Raw genomic sequence first — 14,153 nt, forward strand, 5'->3', positions numbered from 1 at the left:
AATCATTGAGACAGTATCATGCCAGGTCGTGGTTTCAGAGTCATTGGTCACTATGGAGTTGTAAATATCATTGGTTGGCATTTTATCTCTGCTAAGTTTACAGAGTAAATAAATAAATAAATTTTCTGTTTATACACTGGGACGACCAAACGGTCAGAGGAGTTCACAAGAGAGACAGATTAAAAGAAACCACCGTATTCAGTAGTCACGGACTTGAACCCCGTTCACTCAAGGCACGTGTATTTTTGTACCCGCACGCCTGACTACTGGGCTACAGCAGCCTCAGTCCCCACGGGTTCGAGTTGCCCAAAGTGGAGACGAAAGACTGCCAGGTAGCGATTTTTTGCTTTGAGATTTCGAGATTATACTGCTGTTTTATGGTTCTGTATTCATTTCTGAGTCTTAGTTCTTCATTGGGAGGCGAAGAGCGTGGTCTTTGATACAGTTTCCTTGCCCTGTGAACAAGTCTTCTTATAACCGTTAGATGGGGATTCCACCAGGGAACAGATGATTTTTTTGGAGCTATTCTCTTAATCGAGCATTCAGTTGCTCGTAGTAAGGCAGTTTCGATATACAAGGCTTGTTCTTCGGCATTAAACTGACTAAATGAATCTAAAATTTCATCACGGAAGTAAAGTTTAACTGATTCCGAGAAAAGTGGCCATTTTATATGCTTTAAAGCAAATCTTCTCAAGTCCTGAGGAGGTAACCTCCGATTCTGTAAATTTGTGGTTAGTTTAAATGAAATTGCACGGTGGTCGCTACATGTTAGATCCTCAATCACAGCCCAGTTTGATATTTTGTTAGTGATGTTTGCAGTTGTGAGAGTTAGGTCGATGTTAGACTCACCATTTATTGTGAAGAAGGTACTGGGTTGATTATTTAGAATGTGCAGGTTATATGCCAGTATGAAGTTCTCTAGTTGTCGTCCTCTGTGGTCAGTGGAGGTACTAAACCTTAATGGAGACTTGGGGAAAGAATACCATATGCATATATTTTTGAAAGCCTACAAAAACTGTGAATGGCTGTTGAACAATATTTATCAGGGTCTTCCACGGCAAGTTCTGTTAACAGTTTTATTGATGTTCCCAATTGCTCTCGCCGCTTGGTCCACTTCCTCATTCAACAACGACAGCATCGACGTTTTTTTTTTGTTTTTTTTTCTCATTTCATTTAAGAATTTAATACATTCTTCTGCAAGGGCTTTACTAGCTCGGACGCCGTAGCCGAGTGGTCATGCGTGCTGGTCTAATAAGTAAACGAATAAGTGTCTTGGGTTCATGCCCGTGACTGCTAAACACGGTGCCGTTTCTTGTAATCTCACTATCTTATGAACTCCTCTGACTGTTTGGTCGTCCCGGAGTATAAACAGAAAATTAATTTATTTGAATACTCACTGTTTTAGTGGCCGACAATTTGGAAATTGATGCAATGAATCTGCACTGTTAAAAATATTAAATCGTGGAAATTGTGTGAGCTTTCAAATCTGTTTCACTGTTGATGAATTAAGTGCAAAATGTAAATTTACCATAAACTGAAATAAATAAAAATAAAAAAGGCAAAAATGAGAACTTAGCTACTTTGTGAATAAAGCTGCGAGGTATCCACTTTTAGCTTTTTTTTTTTTTTCATTATTTTTCTTAGCAACTTTTTGCAAAAATCTTTATTTTCACTTTAAAAATCACATACCTTGTTATAACGCGGACACATTTTAATCAGAGTTTACAGAAATTTCTAGCCGCTTTACAAATATCGCTACATTTCTATCGATCGAGCTAATCAAATTTGTAATTGCATGTAAATTGGGTCATGCTACTATATATATTACATCAATTTTTTTCACTCTTGAATATTGTTGTTATTTCGGTTTAATAATGGCAAAATTTTTGTTTACTATATTATGATAATATATATTTTCACATCGTGTTGTAGAATAAGTGTGTAGAAATTGTAGTTATCCAGCGGGTTGTTGATTTCTGGAACAAGTGGTGTTCCTAGGGCATAGTGTTTAGGGTTAGATGTCACCTGTGGTCTCCCACAACTGCACCATCTGTACTCTTGTGAAGAAGTAGTAGTAGTAGTAGTAGTAGTGGCATGTGATGCAAGAAAGCATGTGTATGAGCTTATGCAGCACCTGCCAAAAGAAAAAAAAAATCACACCATTCCCTCCAAATGCCTGTCCAGTTCCTACCTTAATTTATTCAACCTATCAACTTCCACAACGACAGATGGAAGTTGTTCCAGAAATTAACCACCCGCTAGCTAAAGGCAAATTTCTGCACATCTATTCTACATCTGTCTTTTCTTAATTTGAATTTATGCCCCCTTAGGTTCATAATCTGAACAAGTGGAAGGATTCCATCAGAATTCAGCGTGCTCAACCCATTCAAGGCCTTATACACCTCAATCAGATCACCGCGCAGGTGCCTACTCTCCAGCCACTGCAATTTGCAGAACTTAAGCGTCTCTTGGTAAGAGGATCCCTTCATTCCCCTCACCAATCTTGTTGCCCTTCTCTGTACACGCTCAAGTAAATCTACATCCTTCCTAAAATGAGGCCTCCAGACCTGAACGCAGTACTCAAGGCGTGGCCTGACCATTGCCTTATCTGTATAAGATAATGACATCCTTTTCCCTGCTAGAAAAATTCCTATATATCATTGACAAAACCCCATGACCTGCCCTGGCAGCCTGTCTGAATTGCTCAGAAAACTTCATATCTGACTGCACAATTACTCCCAGGGAGAACAGTGACGGTACCACTGTGTTACCCGCGGAGTCACCATATGTGTGGCATCAAATTAAATCAAATTATTATTTTAGGGTTTCCCGTAATTAAATACATTAACCCGTATTCGTGTCTGTAAATTGCGTGTGTTCTCTGGTCGATTTGCCTGTTTTGCTGGACGAAAAAACCCCAGTTTTCGAGGGAAAAAACCTTGCTATCTACGCCTGAGACCAACTAACTCAGCTACGGAGTGAAAAAAGCCCATTAAAGTTCCTCGCGTCATCGATGGGATTCGAACCCAGGCCTTTTCCACCCGGTGTGGGGAGAACAGTGACGGTACCACTGTGTTACCCGCGGAGTCACCATATGTGTGGCATCAAATTAAATCAAATTATTATTTTAGGGTTTCCCGTAATTAAATACATTAACCCGTATTCGTGTCTGTAAATTGCGTGTGTTCTCTGGTCGATTTGCCTGTTTTGCTGGACGAAAAAACCCCAGTTTTTGAGAACCTTGCTATCTACGCCTGAGACCGACTAACTCAGCCACGGAGTGAAAAAAGCCCACTAAAGTTCCTCCCGTCATCGACGGGATTCGAACCCGGGGCTTTTCCACCCGGTGTGGGGAGGACGGTGGCGGTACCACTGTGCTACCCACGCAGACCATATGTGTGGCATGTTGTATGTGTATAGTATTGTGTCGGGTTCTGTTGTTTCTCTGGATTCTTAGCTGCAGGGCCCCTAATGGGACCTATGTTGTCCGCCACCACCACCACTGGGAGGTGAGCCAGGCTGTCCATCATACTCTGGCTGGTCTCTGCCAGGGTCGCTTGAGCTTCCTGACAGAGGACAGTAAAAAAAAAAAAAAAAATTTTTTTTTTTGTTGAAGAGAGTTCACAGGAAATAAGCGAGGAGGTCAGACTGGGGGCGTTCCTAGGGTATGAGGCACCTAAATGCCAATCAAAAATAGGAATCTGCTTCATTCACTGTTCAGTTTTGATGAAATGCAGTTTATACTTTTTTACTTTAGAGAATCATCCGGGATATACATACAAAGTGAAAAATGTAAATTCGCCTTTACAGAAAACTGCATCTTAAATGAAAAATAACTAATACAGGGAAAGGAGGAAGTCAGAGAACTGTCGCTGTTGTAAGCGCTCTTGACTATATACCAACGTTTACAGTTGTTTGATCAACAGCATCAGTCCAATCATCACAAGCATTAGAAAATTTCGTTAAATTATGTATTGCGCTTCATGTTCATCTTTAAATCTTATTTTTATTTTCTTAATAAAACCAAACTTTTACTGAAAATCAGTATTGAATTTATGCTGTTTATTGCTTTTTGAGAGCCATAAACGATTATTATTTATGATTTCGAAAATCAGTGGTTCTCAAACTCTATGGTTTTGATCCTTCCTAGGAAAAGTGGTGAGCAAATTTGGGGGAGTTAAAATTTTTTTAAAATTTCACAATCCCCTGACGATGCGTATCGAAATACTTGCAAAATTTTTTATCGCAAAAGTTGCAAATTTTTTTGCAATTTAGAAGAGGATGAAAACATTTTTTCGACCTCTCTTCCAAGTTTCTGGCTACTTCCCTGGTGGGGAGCAATAGGAGAAATCTTTACCCAGCGATTTCAGGATCGTTGATTTAAAGGAACCCTAAATCTCTCTCTGTCCTAAATAATCATAATTTATGGCTCTCAGAAAGCAGTGAACAGTATAAATTTAATACTGAATTTGAGTAAACGTTGTTTTTATTAAAAAAATAAAAATAAAAAGACTTAAATATGAACATGAAATGAAATACGATGTTTCTTTGGACAAAATTATATCTGACGAGTATTTTGTTCAGTCAGTATTCGTTATTTCCCAGTAGGTAAGAGTATTTCGTCCAGCGAGTATTCGTTACGTCCTAGTAGGAAGTAATGTGCGAACACTTAGTAACGAATAATTGCTATTCGCACAACCTGACAAAGCAGTCGCCACCTTGTTCTGTGTAATATTACTGATCTCTACCTTCCATATTATAATTAACAGTCTTTTAACGTGGAGTTATATCCATATGGCCGGGAAGCAGCGTCTGGACGCAATTAAGCGTCACTTAGCCGGTTCTCAGGCGGGAGATTTGGTAGAAAATTGTGGCGTATTTAAAAGTGAATCTGCACAAATAAGAGGAGGAGAAACCAATGCATCTATTCCAAAACGAAGGTGAGTTCTTTATTAAGTCATTTTCATCATTGACAAAAAAAAAAAAAAAACTATTTATTATTACTTCTGGTTTACACTATTTTTGTAGAGGCAAAAAAGTCAGTAATAATATATCAGCTAAGTAGGACACAAATATATGCTATACAAATAAAATGGATTTGTACGAAGTCGTCATGCTGTGGGAAGCATATTAGAGGAAATACTGTTTCTATTCTCTCACATGGATCATTCAGATGGACTGAAAATCGGCAATCCCTGGCAAAATCCTTTGGTGACACGAGTAGCAAACCTTCCATCATGGTATCGGTCAGACCTTCAAAAAAAAAAAAAAAAGATGTACTGTAGAAATTAAATAAAAAAAATTAAACCGATGACGATTTATTGATATTCATGATAACCTTAAGAAAAAAACCAAGCAAAAATTTTCCTCTAGCATGTTTACTTTTTGTGATAGGACCAATTAGGTTATTCACTGATTATGCTGCTTGCATGCCTACTTATCCAACCTACATGGATATAATTATTACTGATTTATTTTTATTTTTTATACATTTACATTTATAATTGTGTAAATATGACTGTATTCTTGTTATTTTGTACTTCAGTTATTTTATTATAAATTGTTTCAGGTAAGATCTGAACTACTGAAACACATCATCATCATCCTTGAAAATTTAAAAATCACCTGAACAAATTCTCCTATGCATGTGGCTGTTTCCCGACTGAATTAAATGGCATACAATCAAAATGGATATTTGGAAAATTTTCCAGTTGTACTTTGGCTATCCTCTAGATGACTTATAGAGTTGAACTGATGTTTCACAGGTGCTACCTATTAGACATATCCTCTAGGTGACCAGAGTAAATATCTCCACGGTCTCACATCTGGTTAGAATGGGCTTGGCACACCCAGGTTCCTGAGCTGGATATCATTCTTCTCTTTCTTGGTAATTCCCTTCTACTTCTGACTCCTTCTCTCTCTCAGGGTAACTTTTTTTTTAGCTGGTGCAGCATAAGCTTCAGGCTTCCTTGCACTATATGGCTAATAATAATAATAATAATAAAAAGGCTGTGGGTTCCACATTACTTGTACCACTTGATTGAATTGCATGACTGGTTGAACAAAAGGGAAAATCAGTGTTTGCCATATCCCTGATATGGTTGGGGGAGGTCAGAAGACCACGAAGGCAGTCTTTTAATGTGAATGTAACTGGATTATCATCAAAGAATAAGCAAGATTTTTTATCCAAACCTGGATTCAGTGATAAGACCACATTTACAAGATGACAGTATTCCAATTCCATTTTCTGGCATTCATCAGATTCTTTAGATCTATGGAATGTGATGAAGGTGTAATTGGTGGGGACCTGAGAACTTTAGCTGAACCTGAGTACACCCCCAAGAGACTTTGGAACCAGAGCTGTTTACCCAAGATTTACTCATTAGATATCTAGTCTCCTCCATTAATAAAAACTAAACTTCTTTCCTCGAGACTGAAACAGAAACACTGTTAAGAACGGCAGTGACTCGCTGTCAAAAATGAAACCAGTTTTTGGCAACATTTTTTACAGTAAATGGTCTGCTCTGCTTCTTGCCATGATATCAATGAAGTTTTTAAAAAAAATTGTCAAGTATACATTACATCTCAATGGCAGCTCTTCATCAACTCCTTTTCAGACTGAAAAGGAGTTTCTTTTTTTTGTTCTCTTCCATAATGGGCACTTAAAGCCATCCATCCATCCGTACTGTTCAATTAAAAGAAACATATATGGCGACAATACTGGAATCAATTCAATACAGCACTGATTAATGGAATATATGTGGAAACCTCAAAATCATTGGTGTGTTAATGGACATGCAGGGAGAGTTCACAAAATATTCTTGTTTCCTATGCCTGTTGGGGACCAGAAACTACTGCAAACCATTACATCAGATGTCACTGGTTTCAAAGAAGCACATGAGCCACGAATGAGTAGTGTGAAGTACATTTTATTAGTGGATCCAATGAAAATTTTCCTATCCATTAAACTTGTCCAAATGAAGAGTTTCATAAAAGCAATGGGTGAGATGAATTCCAGAGGAATTTCAAAGGTCAGTCCGTGAAAGTGAAAGAGGGAATCTTTGTGGGACCTTAAATCAGAGAGCTACTGCAGGATGAAGGCGCTGAAAAATGCGGGTGCCTCAGTAGCCAGTTGGGCAGGAGCAGCAGTGCATAGCACACGCTTCTTGATTAGACCAGGGTTCGAGCCTGTGACCACTAAATATGGAGGATGCGGAAAGGTCAGGGAATGACCACCGCATATCCCCGGAGCAATATGGCCTTTAGTTGCTGATGCTCCTAAAAACCAATTAACAAACAAGCTGAAAAATGCCTAAATGTATTACTAATAGTGTGACATGCTTTTAAGTGGCTTTTTGGAAACCTTTTGGATAACTAAGTCTCCCACATACAAAGATGGAGTTCAGAAACTTCTTGATATATTGAGAAATGGGATGCTCTCAATGGTCCCTTCTTAGCTGCACGTGTGTGTGCACACATAGGAAATTGAACTGCACACAAAAAAATTAATGACAAAAAAATTATAATTATAAAAGAAACATGGTTGTCCATTTAAAAAATGAAATTGACTACATGAAACTGGCAGTGAGAGGCCCAACTTGGCTGTGTGCTTTATTATTGCTGCTCAAGACTTTCAGCACTCTATATAGAGACTTTTGAGTAATGTCTGTTGGCAACAGTCATATTTTCTGTTAAAACATGCAAATACAATAGTAGCTGTGCAGATAACTATATTAACACAAAATAATTTCAAGTTTACAGTTTTACGTACACTCAATTTAGTATACGGAAGTTTTTGTCATGGAAAAAAGTTGCACAACTCAAAATTTTTTAATACACAGGCAATTAAAAATTAGCAGGAACATTGGATGCTGTTTGTCACTCAAACTTAATTTTTTACATTTGCATTTAGATTTCTTTTCCAAAAGTCCTTGATACCAAGGTTTCCAAAATGAACATATGTTGTCATGCTGCAGCTGGAATCATCTAAATCATTTTCTTTTGAAAATTATCTGCTAATTTCAGAAGAAATTCCTCTAATAAAGAATATTATGAATAAACAAACCAAAGAGGACATTCCAAAGTGTACCAAAGGAAATCATTCACACAACGTTTTTACTATATATTATTTACTATATTATACTATATTATTATTTTACTATATTATTTATGTGCATAAAGTGTGTTGGATTTAAGCTGTAAAAGCAATAAAAAAATATAATTGTAACTGGTTTCATGTGTTTTGTAATGAAATTTTCTTAATCAATTTGAACTATATTATCAGCAGTTGGTATTGATATTATCAGCACCTAATAAAACTGCTGGCTTCTTTGAGGTCAGCAGTTGTATTTAGAAAACTACATGTGCTACAACATATTTGAAAACAGTGCACAAAACTGGTTTAGAAAAGTATATTTTTATCTTTGATGAAAAAAAAAGTTTCATTTTGTTGACCAGCTCTTATGTTCTTAATAAATAAATGCATAGTTCAGTTTATCACCAGTGCTCTGTTTTGATAAATCTTCAATAAATTTATCAAGTAAAGAAAATTAAAAGAAGATCAAATTTAAAAGTCATTCATTGTTTTCAATGTAACTCTTGTTTTTTATGCTGATTTCAGAAATGTTATTTTTTTTCTATCAAGTACTATTTTTTCACCATCACTTAAGTTGTATTATTGAATGTATTAAGTTAGGAGTAAATGGTGGGACTTTGTAAACCAAATCTTCCCACGTTGGCAAGGTAGCCTTCAGTCTTTTGTTTCTTGACTTTGAGAACTTTATACAACAGTGTTTATCAAGGTGAGCTCACATTATTTTTGAGATTTTCATGTCAAAGTTGTGCTTAAAAGTGAGTAAAATATCTTTACGCGAGTGTTTGAACGATTTGAACTTATTTTGTTATATTTGTGGAAGTTATGTAGTCCTCGAGAAAAAACAAGGTATTACAGAATTTGTAAAAATTTATATAGTGTTCTTATTTTGGAGTGAAACTGAGGACCAAGATAAACAGTGGGCTCATGTAAAGTTTTGGCAAAACCTGTGTTGAAGAATTGAGATTGTGGAAAAATGGTAAAAAAGAAGGCTATGCGATTTGCAATTCCCACGTTTTGGCAGGAGCCTAAAAACCATTTTGATGTGTGTTACTTTTGCTTAGTTAATGTTGAGGGTTGTGATGCAAAGAGTAAGATGGGCATCGTGTATACTAATATTTCATCTGCTATTAGACCAGTCTCACATGGAGATAACCTGTCAATTCCATGCCTTCCAATTATATTGGAGAATGTAGCAATAGAGACTACCTATCTACTGTTTTCACAGCATCATCATCATCATCCATTTTCAATCCGCTGCAGGATGAAGGCCTCTCCAGCAACTTTCCAGTTCCTTCTGTTTTGAGCACTAGCCATCCATTTACTACCCAAAAACTCATGAATTTCATCTATCCATCTCCACCTTTGTCTTCCAGGTTTTCTTCTAGCTTCTCTTGGGTAACATTCTGTTATTTTCTTAGTCCATCTGTCATGTCTTCGAGCTATGTGTCCTGCCCAAGACCATTTTAGTTCTTTAGTTTTGATAAGAATGTCCTTTACTTGAGTTTGCTGCGTAATCCATGTGTTTCTCTTCTTATCTAACAGTCTGATTGCCAATATAATTCGTTCCATTCTTCGCTGTGTAGTTCTCAGCTTCTCTTCCATTCTTTTGGTGAGTGCCCAAGTTTCACTTCCATAAGTCATGGTGGGGAGTATACATTGATTCATTATTTTATGTTTCAGACAAACTGGGATATTGCTCTTCAGTATGTGACTATATTTCATGAATGCTATCCATCCAAAATTTATTCTTCTCTTGACTTCCAGCCATTTATCATTATTACAGCTAATAACTTGTCCCAGATAAGTATATGACTCCACCGTTTCAATTACTGCTTCTTCAATCATTATTTCCCTTTCCGTAGCATACTTGTTCATCATTACTTTTGTTTTAGCCATATTCATCTTTAGTCCAAAATCCTTTCTAACTGTGCATAACTGATTAAGATTTTCCTCTAATTCTTTGGGATCGTGGCTTATAACCACAATGTCATCTGCAAATCATAAATGGTTTAGGTACTCTCCGTTCACATTGACTCCTTTCTGCGACCAGTCTAATCTTCTGAAAGCTTCCTCAAGGGCAGCAGTAAACAACTTCGGAGATATTGTGTCTCCTTGTCGAACTCCTTTCTCGATTTTAAATTTGCTACTGTCTTTGTCTAGTCTGATAAAGGAGGTAGCACTCTCATATATTTTCTTCAAAATCATAATATATGGTGTATCTATGCCTTGTCTTTCCAGTGCCCGAAACATTGCCTTATGCTGTATGGAGTCAAATGCCTTTTCATAATCCACAAATGCCAGGCATAATGGTGTTTTATATTCATTTGCTTTCTCCATTAGTTGTGATATTACGTGAAGGTGGTCCATATTAAAAATCCTATCCGAAAGCCAGCTTGCTCTTTCGGTTGATTCTCATCAAGTATTCTTTCTAATCTGTTAGTAATGACCCTCGTGAACAACTTGTAGATATGGGATAACAAGCTAATTGGTCTATAATTTCCAGTTTCTGATTTATCTCCTTTCTTATGCAGCAAAACTATGATTGCATTATTCCACTGCTTAGGCGTCACACCTTTTCTAATGCACTTTGTGAAGAACCTTGCCAGTTTTTGTATTATGTCTCTTCCTCCCAATTTTAACAACTCTACAGTAACTTCATCTTCCCCTAGGCTTTCCGATTTTTCATTTTCTTCAATGCATGTTCTACCTCATCAGGAAGAATATTGGGTATGTCGTATGTGTTGCTACTTTGTAATCCATCTTCCCCACTGCTGGTATTATTCCCTCGCTCCTTGTATAATTCTCTATAGTAGTCTTGTGCTATTTGAATTATGCCTTCTCTGCTGTTTATAAGTATACCATCTCTATTCTTCAGTTTCAGTATCATTTGTCTTTCTGTATTTAAGTATACTGCTCTTTCTGTATACTGCTCATGGCTGCTGATTTAAATCCTTTGTTTTCCCTTAATGCTTGTTCTACTTTTCTTGTGTTAAATCTTCTTATGTCCTCTCTGAGTCTTTCTAATGGCTTTGCATAATACAGTATACTCAATTTTCTCCCTGTCAGTGTTTTTCTTGCTCTTCATTTGTCGTCTTCGGTTCATCATGACAAGTGTTTCTTGACTAATTTTTTCTTCTTTGGATTTCTTTTTACATATAGGTTTTTTGGGCTTTATCACTTTTAGAAAGTTTTAGCATTAGCATTAGTAGAGGCATTTGATGCAAGAAAGCAAGCTTATGCAGCATCAGCCAAAAAAAAAAAAAAAAAACCACTTCCACTTCAACCCTCTGTTCGTTCAAAATACCTGTCCAGCTGAGCCTTAAACTTATTTAGGCTATCAACCTCCACTACAAGGGATGGAAGTCTGTTCCACCAACCAACCACCCGCTGGCTAAAGGCAAATTTCCGCACGTCTATCCTACATCTGTCTTTCCTCAATTTGAATTTATGCCCTCTCAGGTGATTTTTCTGAGCTAGAGGAAGAATCCCATCAGCATTGAGCATGCTTAAACCATTCAAGGCTTTATACACCTCTATCAGATCACCTCGCTGGTGCCTAGTCTCCAGACACTGTAATTTGCAAAACTTAAGCCTTTCTTCATAAGAGCACCCCCTTTGTTCCATTCACTAATCTTGTTGCCCTTCTCTGTACTCGTTCCAGCATCTCTACATCCTTCTTGAAATGAGGCCTCCAGACCTGTATACAGTACTCTAGGTGTGGCCTGACCATTGCCTTATACAATGGAATAATCACCTCCTTATCCCTGCTGAAAAAATTCCTGTATATCATTGACAATACTCCATGAGTATTGTCAATGATATAGCCCGTCTGCACTGCTCAGAGAACTTCATATCTGCCTGCACAACCACCCCCTAAGTCCCTTTCATTCTCTACCACTGTCAGTGTAGTACCCCAGAGTTGATACGTTGCTCTGCGGTTGCTGTTTCCCATGTTTAGTACTTTACATTTGTCAATGTTAAACTTCATTTGCCACCTCTCAGCCCATCTGCTCAACCTTTCCAGATCCTGTTGTAGCAGCATAGTGTCAGTAGTGTCCTTGACAACCCTGCCAACCTTTGTATCGTCTGCAAACTTGGACATTAAGTCCGATATACCATCATCAATATCATTTATAAATACAGAAAACAATAATGGACCCAACACTGAGCCCTGAGGGACTCCACTAATAACATCAGTCCACGATGAGCAGTATCCATTGATTACCACTCTCTGTCTTCTCCCCCTCAACCACCCCGTTATCCATAGCAGCAATTTGCCTCCAATGTCACACTGCTCCAATTTGTGTAGCAGTCTTCCATGTGCAACAGTATCAAAAGCCTTTCTAAGATCCAAGTATATAATATCAAAGTTATTCCCTGCATCCAGTTCTTTTGTGACTGCATCATAGTATCCAATCAAGTTGGTCAGGCAAGACTTCCCCTTAAGAAAACCATGCTGTGTCTGAGCTATAACTGAAGTCTTGTCTAAATGATCCTGCAGTGCTTCTTTAACCAGTGCCTCCATTAATTTTCCTGGAACAGAAGTTAAGCTCACAGGTCTATAATTACTTGTGTCAGCCTTTGATCCTCCTTTGTGAATTGGGGTCACATTTGCACATTTCCAGTCTATGGGTACCTCCCCTGAGTCCAAGGAAGCTCTCATAATTATGGCTAAGGGTTTGCTTACTTCCTTTGCTGCCTTCTTTAATATAACTGGATAGATCCCATCCACCCCAGGTGCCTTTCTTGTGTTTATCTTCAACAGTTTCTCCTCCACTTTACTCCCAGTTATTTCAAGATTCTGTAGCTTACTGCTAGAGTTGAATACACCTCTGGCATTCCCCTCGCTGAATAACTCCTCATGTGTGAATGTCGATGCAAAATATTCATTTAGTTTGCTAGCTACCTGAGCATGATCATCAACAGTTGAACCATCAATATCAAGTGGATCAATCTGATTCATCCCCTTCCTTTTAGAGATTACATAAGTAAAGATCTCTTTGCTGTTTTTCTTTGCATCCCTTGCCAAGGATTTCTCGTAATCTGCCTTCGCCTGCCTAACCTCCTTTGTAACTTGGTTGCATATCAACTTGTATCTATCATAGGCTTCTGTGTCATGTGTTAATTTGTAAGTATCCCATGCATTTTTCTTCTCTGCCATATGCCTCATTAGTTCATCTGACATCCATTTTGGCCTAAACCTTGAACAATATTTCTTAGTTGGTATGTAAAGCCTAGTAGCTTCCAAGATAAGTTCTTTGAATGCTTCCCATTTTGAATTTGGTGTTGGTAACATCATCAGTTGGTCCCACTGTATAGAATTTAAATACTGTCTCAGTCCATCGTAGTCGCCTTTACGGAAGCAATAACCCTTCCCTTTACCCCTAATGGTAGTTACCTCTTTGAGTAAATCCTACTTCAGCACACTGTGATCACTGCCACCTAGTGGTTCATTTATGTGCAGATTCTTAATGCTCGAAGAATCACTGCTGATAATCAAATCAAGAGTATTACTCCCTCTAGTTGCCTCCCGAACATGCTGATGTAGAAAACAATCATCCGATAAATCCACAAAAGCCCTGCTAGTGTGTGAGTAACCAGCCCCCAAGTTCCAGTCAATATCTGGGAAATTAAAATCTCCCATTATAAGACTCTCTGATTTACTGGCCCACTCTATTTCCCTGTACAGTTCCTTATTATACTCATCAGAGTCATTAGGCCTATAGCACACTCCTACTCTCAATTTTGATCTCCCAATGTTTATGTTACACCAAACTGACTCAACACTGCACTGTCCAGCGATGTCGACTGGCTTCACTTCCTTGGTTTTTATGTGTTTCTTAACTAATAGCATAACCCCTCCCCCCTTCCTATCCTGTCTATCCTTTCTGTAGACGCTGTACTCCCCAAATTGCAGTTCTGCATCCCTTATATCTGTGTGACACCATGTCTCTGATATCCGAACAATATCTGCCTTCGATGTTTTGAGCAATACCTCAAATTCATCAAATTTATTTACTAAACTCCTAGCATTGGTGTACACGCAAGTATACCTGCA

General features: G+C 37.8%; 1 protein-coding gene across 1 annotated transcript in view; it reads left to right on the plus strand.

Moving 5' to 3' along the window:
- Positions 1 to 4,506: 4,506 nt before the first annotated feature.
- The window catches only part of Agps (alkyldihydroxyacetonephosphate synthase), a 467,281-nt gene continuing 457,634 nt past the window's right edge, over positions 4,507 to 14,153 (plus strand). Inside the window, exon 1 of the mRNA XM_090377792.1 lies at positions 4,507 to 4,940. Within this exon, the coding sequence (XP_090233918.1) occupies positions 4,795 to 4,940 (146 nt within the window). The 5' untranslated portion in view covers positions 4,507 to 4,794. The remainder of the gene's footprint in view (positions 4,941 to 14,153) is intronic.

The sequence above is a fragment of the Mastigoproctus giganteus genome, chromosome 7, assembly GCF_048544385.1.
Source record: "Mastigoproctus giganteus isolate SK-2022 chromosome 7, ASM4854438v1, whole genome shotgun sequence".
Classification (NCBI taxonomy): Eukaryota; Metazoa; Arthropoda; class Arachnida; order Uropygi; family Thelyphonidae; genus Mastigoproctus; species Mastigoproctus giganteus.